Source organism: Daucus carota, chromosome 5, assembly GCF_001625215.2.
Source record: "Daucus carota subsp. sativus chromosome 5, DH1 v3.0, whole genome shotgun sequence".
NCBI lineage: Eukaryota > Viridiplantae > Streptophyta > Magnoliopsida > Apiales > Apiaceae > Daucus > Daucus carota.
Genome location: NC_030385.2, coordinates 12653126 through 12661599, shown reverse-complemented (window position 1 = coordinate 12661599; position 8474 = coordinate 12653126). Strand labels below are relative to the sequence as shown.

The 8474-nt window shown below is 33.0% G+C and overlaps 2 protein-coding genes across 2 annotated transcripts; both read right to left on the bottom strand.

The window, feature by feature from the left end:
- Window positions 1-2134: 2134 nt before the first annotated feature.
- LOC135152557 (protein FAR1-RELATED SEQUENCE 1-like) lies at window positions 2135-3350 on the bottom strand. The gene is made up of 2 exons (XM_064092815.1): window positions 3215-3350; window positions 2135-2874 (listed from the first exon to the last, which is right to left on the bottom strand). The coding sequence occupies exons 1-2, from the start codon at window positions 3275-3277 to the stop codon at window positions 2197-2199; spliced, it is 741 nt and encodes a 246-aa protein (XP_063948885.1). The 5' UTR covers window positions 3278-3350; the 3' UTR covers window positions 2135-2196.
- On the bottom strand, window positions 3286-5878 carry LOC135152735 (protein FAR1-RELATED SEQUENCE 5-like). Its single transcript, XM_064093823.1, has 5 exons — window positions 5743-5878; window positions 4363-5257; window positions 4008-4272; window positions 3354-3769; window positions 3286-3319 (listed from the first exon to the last, which is right to left on the bottom strand). The coding sequence occupies exons 1-5, from the start codon at window positions 5756-5758 to the stop codon at window positions 3286-3288; spliced, it is 1626 nt and encodes a 541-aa protein (XP_063949893.1). The 5' UTR covers window positions 5759-5878.
- Window positions 5879-8474: the final 2596 nt, after the last annotated feature.

Genomic DNA, 8474 nt, shown 5'->3' with positions numbered 1-8474 from the left:
ATTTAATATCACTGTATTCAACTACTTCAACAGCCCAATAACCCATGTTCAACATTTGTCTGTGTTGAACATGGGTGCAAAGGAGGTTGAACATTGGTTATTTCTATACCCCAACCCAACCCTAAACCGTATCTCATAAATATGTGACTTAGGGTTGAAAATTAAAATAACAAATGAGGTCTTTCTATACCCCCAACCAAACCCTTTTGAGTTATTGTTTTTATCTTCTACTGATCAGAAATTTAACAGTGTTGAACATGGCTACAAAAAGGGTTGAACATGAGTTATTTCTCTACTCCAAATCAAACCCGAAACACTATCTCGTAAGTATGTGATAAGAGTTAGAAATTGAAATAAAAAATGACATCTTTCTATACCCCCAACCAAACCCTTATGATTTTTCATTATGTAGAGATTGGATCCTTTATATTCTCTATTTTAATTAATTTAAATGTTTTAATATAATTCTTTGTTAAATATCACTGTATTCAACTAGTTCAACAGCCCATTAACCCATGTTCAACATTTATCATTGTTTTTACTGTTTTGAGTTTTTGATTTTTAGACACAGCATTCATTATATACTCTATTTTTATTAATTTTACTGTTTTAATATTTTCCAACAGATTTTCTTCAGCATGACAGTTTCCGACCATCACTACCTCTTATGTTTCAACATAAAAAAACCAAGTTTTGAGGTTATTGATAGTAGTGCTCTGCAGCCAGATTTCGATGCAAAGTACCAGCAAATACCTCAAAATATTGTAAGTAATTACTACTTTATTAAAATGATCATATTCTTTTTTGACTTGAATTTGACATGGAATTCTCTCAATTAATGTATGCTTTTTAACAGAGAAACTTCCTTGTAAGATACATGGTTTTAAAAAATCATTCAAAGGCGAAGGACATAGCTTCTCTTGTGCCTGTTAGATTGGAAATGAAGTGGAGAACTGAGCACAATCATATTGATTGTGGTCTTTTTGTCATGAGACACATGGAGCACTACCAGGGTGTTTCAAAAAATTGGGATTGTGGACTCGCTGTTGAGGGAAAAGTCCAAGACCAACAGCTAGATGTTCTGAGGACAAGATATGCACACCAGATTCTATTGCATGAATGCAACAAACAGAAGCATCATGTGGAGTATCAGATTTTTAATGAACATATGAAAAAAGCTGAATTGGAGAAGCAGAAAGCGAAAGAAAAAAAGGAAAAGGATACTAAAGCTCCTGCAAAAAGACAAAGACGTGCCTAAGCACAATTTGATCAGACTTTTAAATCTTTTGCTTGTAAATATATTGCTATTATGTGCATTTTGCATAATACATAATTCCTTGGTCACCAAGAAACAGATATGTAATTGCATGAATGCTAATTGATCTGTATATAATTGTTTCTTTAGTATCAATGTATTTTATATGTACTATTCTTCCCCAGTTCAACAGCCCATGAATCCATGTTCAACATTTATCTGTGTTGAACATGGGTACAAAGACAGTTGAATTCATGAGTTATTCTATATCCCAAATAAAACCCCAAACAATATCTCGTAAGTGTGTGATTAGGGTTATAAATTGAAATAAAAAATGACATCTTTCTATACCCCCAACCAAACCCTTAAGATTTTTTATTATGTAGAGATTGGATCCATTTTATTCTCTATTTTAATTTGTTTTAGTTCAACATTATTTATATACAAATTCAAGAATGAAAATATATAATTTTATGCTAATTGATCTGTATATAATTGTTTCTTTAGTATCAATGTATTTTATATGTACTATTCTTCCCCAGTTCAACAGCCCATGAATCCATGTTCAACATTTATCTGTGTTGAACATGGGTACAAAGACGGTTGAATTCATGAGTTATTCTATATCCCAAATAAAACCCCAAACAATATCTCGCAAGTGTGTGATTAGGGTTATAAATTGAAATAAAAAATGACATCTTTCTATACCCCCAACCAAACCCTTAAGATTTTTTATTATATAGAGATTGGATCCATTTTATTCTCTATTTTAATTTGTTTTAGTTCAACATTATTTATATACAAATTCAAGAATGAAAATATATGTGTTCAACATTATTTATATAGAAATTCAAGAATGAAAGTATATCTGTTCAACATTATTTATATAAGAATTCAACAAAACAAAACTTCAAAATAACAAATATTCAACTATACAAAAACTAGAGTTCAAAATTGTCACCCATGCCACTTTCACTGTTGTCTGTACTTTGTTTTTGTTTCTTCTTCCCAGCAGAATTCTCATCCAAATTTTGCATTTTTCTTACAGGACAATTCCTAAAGTCATGATAAACTTCTGTCTTGCAATACCTGCAAATCCTCTTTAGTTTACCAGAAAGTATAGTTGATTTTTCAGCAGCACTCTTAATTCTCTTTGTTCCACACCCTTTGTTCCGACATTGATTTGGAGGCTTGACTTCAATGTTAACTGGAATCTCTGATCCAATAAACTTTTCAACAACATCTTTCTTGTTTCCCACAACTAGCTTCCCTTCAAATTTCCAACCACGTAACTTCTGTTTTACATCTTTTAGACAACTTTGAATCAAATCAAGTGCTTCTTTATTGTCACCAGCCAACCCCATACACGAATTGAAATCAAACCAAATATCATTCACAATAACACTAAATTTCTCTTTATCATCACTTGATGTGCTTGAAACAAATCTTGTTGCATTTTTCTCAGCATTTTTCATCCATCTATTCAGAACAAGATGCCTTGGGAGCTTGTGCACAGGAACTTGTTTTAATGCAAGAATCAAATGACTGCATGGCAAACCAATTCTTTCAAACATCCTACAAGAACACTCAAGTTTATGATTTTCCAAAATGTGCAAAACCTGTACCAAATATAAGTGATTTAATATCAAATATAAAATACATACAAACATGAAAAATAAATTACATATATTCAACACTACTAAAACATATATTCAACACAAATTGAATTGTATTTCAACACAAACTAAAATATATTCAACACTACTAAAACATATATTCAACAAAAATAAATATATACAACACCCCTAAGACATGTATTCAACAACCCTAAAACATATATTCAACACCCCTAAGACATTGTATACGAAATATACAATACATGCAAACATAAAAAATAAATTACACTAAAAAAGGCATTAAATAATAATCAAATGCAATCTACTAGTACTTCAGAAATACCTGAAATTCTTTAGCAGCTTTAAGATCATGTAAAACAAACTTCTTTACTTCAACACCACTCATATCCTTTATTACCAAATGGAAACAAGCATCTCGTACTTGTTTCTGGAATTTATAAAATATTTCACGTGTGTATAACTCTGCAGCATCCTTCTCCAAAAATAGTTTTGTATCAGTACTTGGGAACGCAACATTAGACTTATGATTCAAGTCTGAATTGATATTACGTTGCTTATCCATTGCAGTCTCAAAACGTAGATAAAACTGAGATAGAGTATCACCAGGTTGATGATAATGACTAAAAAATGAATTTGCACTTTCTGACCAAGATGTTGTCCGTAATATTCCTAATAAAGGATCTTCTTTGAAATATGCTGGAATCCATAAATGTCGGCATTCATACATATCACACAACCACTCATTGTCAGTCATCTTAAACTCATCCATCAAAGATTTCCAACCAGCTTCAAACTCAGATATATCCAAATTTTCACCCCATACAAAAGGTTTAAGCTTTGATAAAAATCCACCATCCATTGCCAATACCACACCAACCTAAAAATACATTTTAAAAAAAAACTAACAAATATCAGGCATACAAATTTCTCAACATAAAAAATAGATATATTCAACACTACTAAAACACATATTCAACAACACTACTAAAACACATATTCAACACAAATCAATATATTCAACACCCCTAAGACATGTATTCAACACCAATAAAACATATATTCAACACAAATACATATATTCAACACAAATGTTATGGAGGTTCAACAGAACATACCTTGGATGGAAATTTTTTCATGATGTGCCACATACAAAGACGATGCCTTGTCTTTTCTTTATCAAACACATCAGCAATTGCTTGTTTCATTGCAGCACATTGATCAGTCAATATGCATAATGGATGTCGCCCCATACAATTTAGTAAAGCTTGAAAAATCCATTTGTAATGAGCTATATCTTCTTTTGAAAGTAGACCAGCACCAAAAGTTACACACTTTCTATGATTGTCAACACCACAGATTGGAACAAAAACCATGTTATACCTGAAAACAAATATATGTTTATTAAGAATTGAAGAAAAAAGAGAATAAGCTATACACAAAATACTTTAGAAAATAACATAAATTTCTTACTTGTTAGTACTAAATGTGGCATCTACTGAAATAACATCACCAAACACATCATAGTTTCTACGACCAACACAATCTGCCCAAAATAACTTTGTCAATTTTCCAGACTCATCCACATCATGTTCATAGTAGAATCTGCCATTAGAAGAATCCTTCAAAGATTGAAATTTATTCAATATTACTTGTGCATCTGCATTCCCAATTATGTTCTTCAAGTCTCTATTCCAATTTTTAAAATCAACAACTGTTGCCCCAATCTGGTCATACCCTCCAACAAACTCTTTCATTAAACCAAACGCACGAGCAGGACCTATTCTGACTTTTGAACAATCAAATGCAAAATTTTGATGTGCAACAGTCATTGACCGGTTTGCCTTCAAAAACTTCTTACCATCAGCACTAGCAAACCTATGATTATGTTGTTCAATAAACAAAGTAATCTCATATATTGAACCCTTCGTATGTTTCACCACAATCATAGCAGGACATCCACATCTAGTAAACATACTTTTCCTCTTTTGTTTTGAACAAAATGAGCCATCATCATTCTTCTCACCATTTTTAGAATAAAAGCCTTCTCGTGAACAGTGAAAACGTTTCGATTGAATACGTCCATCTCGATATCGCTTCTCACTACCACGCCTAATATCAAATCCACAAGAACGACCATAATCAACATAAAAATGCGCAGCCTCATCTATACTCCTAAATGATTTTCCAACATTAGGTTTACTATCAACCATACAAGGCAACCAATACGTTGTAGAACCTGGAGATACATATTTACGCGAAGACAAATCATCAACTTCTCCCAAAGACAAATCATCATCTTCTATAGCCACAACATCCATAGGCAATGTATTAGCATCAAAGTTTTGAGCAATTTTATCACCAAAACCTGAAAAAGTTATAGAACTAAACTGAAAATCCCAAAACATTATATTCAACAGTTACACATAAACAAAGTTCAACATAAAGAAAACAAAGATTCAATAAATATCTTGTTCAAATCCCAAAAAGTACTCAAGTAAGAGTAATCATACAAAATTGATACTTATATTCAACAAACACTTATAATTACAGTCAACAAATTAAATACAATTATAATTCATACTTATAAGTACACTTATAAGTCATTATATTCAACAGATGCACGTAAACAAAGTTCAACATAAATACAACCAGAATTCAACATATTTAAGTCATATACATATCGTTCAACAGAATTCATACTAATATTCAACAAACACTTTATAATTACATATAATAATTGATTCATATACAACTCGTTCAACAAAAGTTAATCATACATTCAACGAAACAACAAACATTCAGATTAAAAAAAGAATCTACAAACTAAACTCAAAGAAAATCATGTCGTACCTGAATTCAAGTCCATAGCACAATCGCATACAAGAAGAACAATCGTACAGAGTAATAACCAAATCTCCACCTAAAAAAACAAATTTTTTATTATAATATTCAATCGAACACCACAAAACACCTCCAAACAACCTAATCCCGACGAATACAGTACAGGCGTCAAAGAAAAAACAATAAAACAAGTAAAACACATCAAATCGTATATCTCGAGCTGAAGAAAACAACTAAACAGCAAATTTATGTAAAAAAAACAGTAATTTACCTTCAAGTATGCATAAATCTGTAGTCGAAAACCGCGTTGTTCTCTCTCCAGCTCAGAAACTCGCCGTCGTCTCTCTCCGATGCGTCTTCTCTCTCTAGCCGGCAAAAATTTCCAACAAACAATAATACGTTCTGTTAATTTTTTAGTTTATATAGGTTATAACTGTTTAAACGTAAATTGACTAAATTACCCCTCTATTATAAAATTTTAAGTCAGCCCCAGCCCTAGGATCAAATCTAATCTGATGGCCCAAAAAAGTTTGTAAGTTTGTAACTTAAAAAAGTTTTTATTTGATCCCATTCCTATATATATATATATATATATATATATATAATTTTGTATAACTTTATATATTACACATTATATTAAATTATATATAATATCCTTGTATATTATTTTATATACTGGACATTATGCAATATACATATTATTGTATAATTCAAACGAGTGATATGGTGAACAAAACATTTTCGAGTGATAAATATTGTTAACTGGGCTGATTAATAAAATATTCATTATACATATATAAAAAAAATTGATATGGTATAATAGTTGAAGTTGGAACATTAAAATTCATCTCCCCCGATTGCTCCATATCGCGTGTTCGATTTCAAGTGATTTCAATATTTATAATTATAGATATTTTTGGATTTTAGGCTCCAGTTTTGGGTATACCTGAATCCGATCCAAAATCCATTGGATTGGGTCCATTTTCGGGTATTTTTCAGGTTCTGGTATGGATAGAAATTTCGGGTTTGAATATGGATTTTGTCATACCCGACCCAATTGCCATCCCTGGTGATCTAGTCATGGGAGAAATCACTAATCCTTGCAACACATCATTATTTTCTAAAGAGAATATCACTAAATTATATTGGTTTTATTTTTTAATTAAGGGTTGCTTTGTATTGGATCACTAGCCTATATATATAGGCAAGTGCTCAAATACAAACTAACTTAGTGCACAAACTACACCTCCAATATCCACTCCACCTCCACATTCTCCTCTTGCACCACTCCACCAACGTCACCTCCTCCACCTCCGTCGTATTCATCTCCGCCATCTCCATTGTTTTACTACCAATTTAAAGGCATTGCTCGATTTTGTTTATATATTATATATGCTGAATACTCTTGCTGAAACTGTTGCACCATTAGCTCCTTTTATGTCCACCACCTTCATCTCCACCCCACCTCCACTATCTCCACCACCGGCATCGGCACCAGAATTGAGTACAAGAACAGATTCACCGATTTTTACCAATTCCTAGAAATTTTCACCGATTTTGCAACACAAATTACTAAATTCTAAAGAGAATATCACTAATTTATGAAGCGCATATTAGTAATTTGTACAGCAGAAATCATCGATTTCTGTAAATATATCAACAGGTATATCAAAGTTTTGACAATGTTATAATCCATGACAAAGTCTAGTCGTTCACATGATTGAAAGAGTGAGAGATAGTCGAAAAACGATTAGTGAAGCGGAAGGGAAAGGTTGGAGGTGGTGATGGCGGATAACGGACGGAGGTTGTGATAGTGGAGACACGGCGAGGATAGTGATGACAGGGAGAGGGAGGGACACAGTTGGTGAAGATAATGGTGAAATCTAGGCCGGCCGGTGAGGTGGGTGGTGTTGTTGGCCTGGGTGTGACAACAGACGTGGAAGGAGGGGAAAGATCAAGGGCAGATCTAGGTGGGGGGTTGCTATGCTGGGTTATAAGTGCAGGTGAGTGCCTTTAGTAATTTAAGGAGTTTCAATATTGGTTTTTAGTTTATATTTTAAGGTTGGTTATATATATATATAGGCTCATGATCAAATAGAAACCACTCTTAAAATAAAAACTAGAAACCAATACAAGTTAGTGATATTCTCTGTGCAATTTAGTGATATTCTCTTTAGGATTTAGTGATCTGTGTTGCAGGAATTTGTGAAAACTTGCAGAGACTGCCCACAATCTCCAGATATGTTCCGGAAAATGCTCAGAATATCAAGATCTGTTCACGTTTTCGATTCAGATGGTGGTGACGGTGGTGGAGATGGTGGAGGTGAAGGTGGAGATGGAGGAAGGATGATTGTAGCGGAGGTCTGGGCGGCTTGAAGTAGGGGGTTGGAGCGTTGCCGGAATAGTGGCGGCTCCACCGCAATTTGAAGTTGAGCCGAGATGGAGAAATAAGTATGAACGTGGCTGAAGGAGGTTGAAGCAGCGACCAAGATGGGGCTGGTGGATATTGTGTTGTTAGAGAAATAATGGAGGTGGAGATGGAGGTGGTGGCTATGGATGGGGCGGGCGGCATAGTGGTGGTGATGGTATATATATATATATATATATATATATATATATATATATATATATATATATATATATATATATATATATATATATATATATATATAGGCAAAATTCCTATGGAGTACAAGTTTTTTTGGAGTATTGGCGTACAAAGCATCCACCATTCCTTTGCT

Excerpts from the sequence above, each read along its gene's own strand:
- LOC135152735 (XM_064093823.1), bottom strand. Across the intron at positions 4,273-4,362 it reads GCCACATTTAGTACTAACAA|GTATAACATGGTTTTTGTTC; the intron begins GTAAGAAATTTA and ends ATTTGTTTTCAG. Across the intron at positions 3,320-3,353 it reads TTGGAGAAGGATGCTGCAGA|AAACAAGTACGAGATGCTTG; the intron begins GTTATACACACG and ends TATAAATTCCAG.
- LOC135152557 (XM_064092815.1), bottom strand. The coding sequence starts at position 3,277 with ATGAGTGGTGTTGAAGTAAAGAAGTTTGTTTTACATGATCTTAAAGCT. Across the intron at positions 2,875-3,214 it reads AAGCTGCTAAAGAATTTCAG|GTTTTGCACATTTTGGAAAA; the intron begins GTATTTCTGAAG and ends TATTTGGTACAG.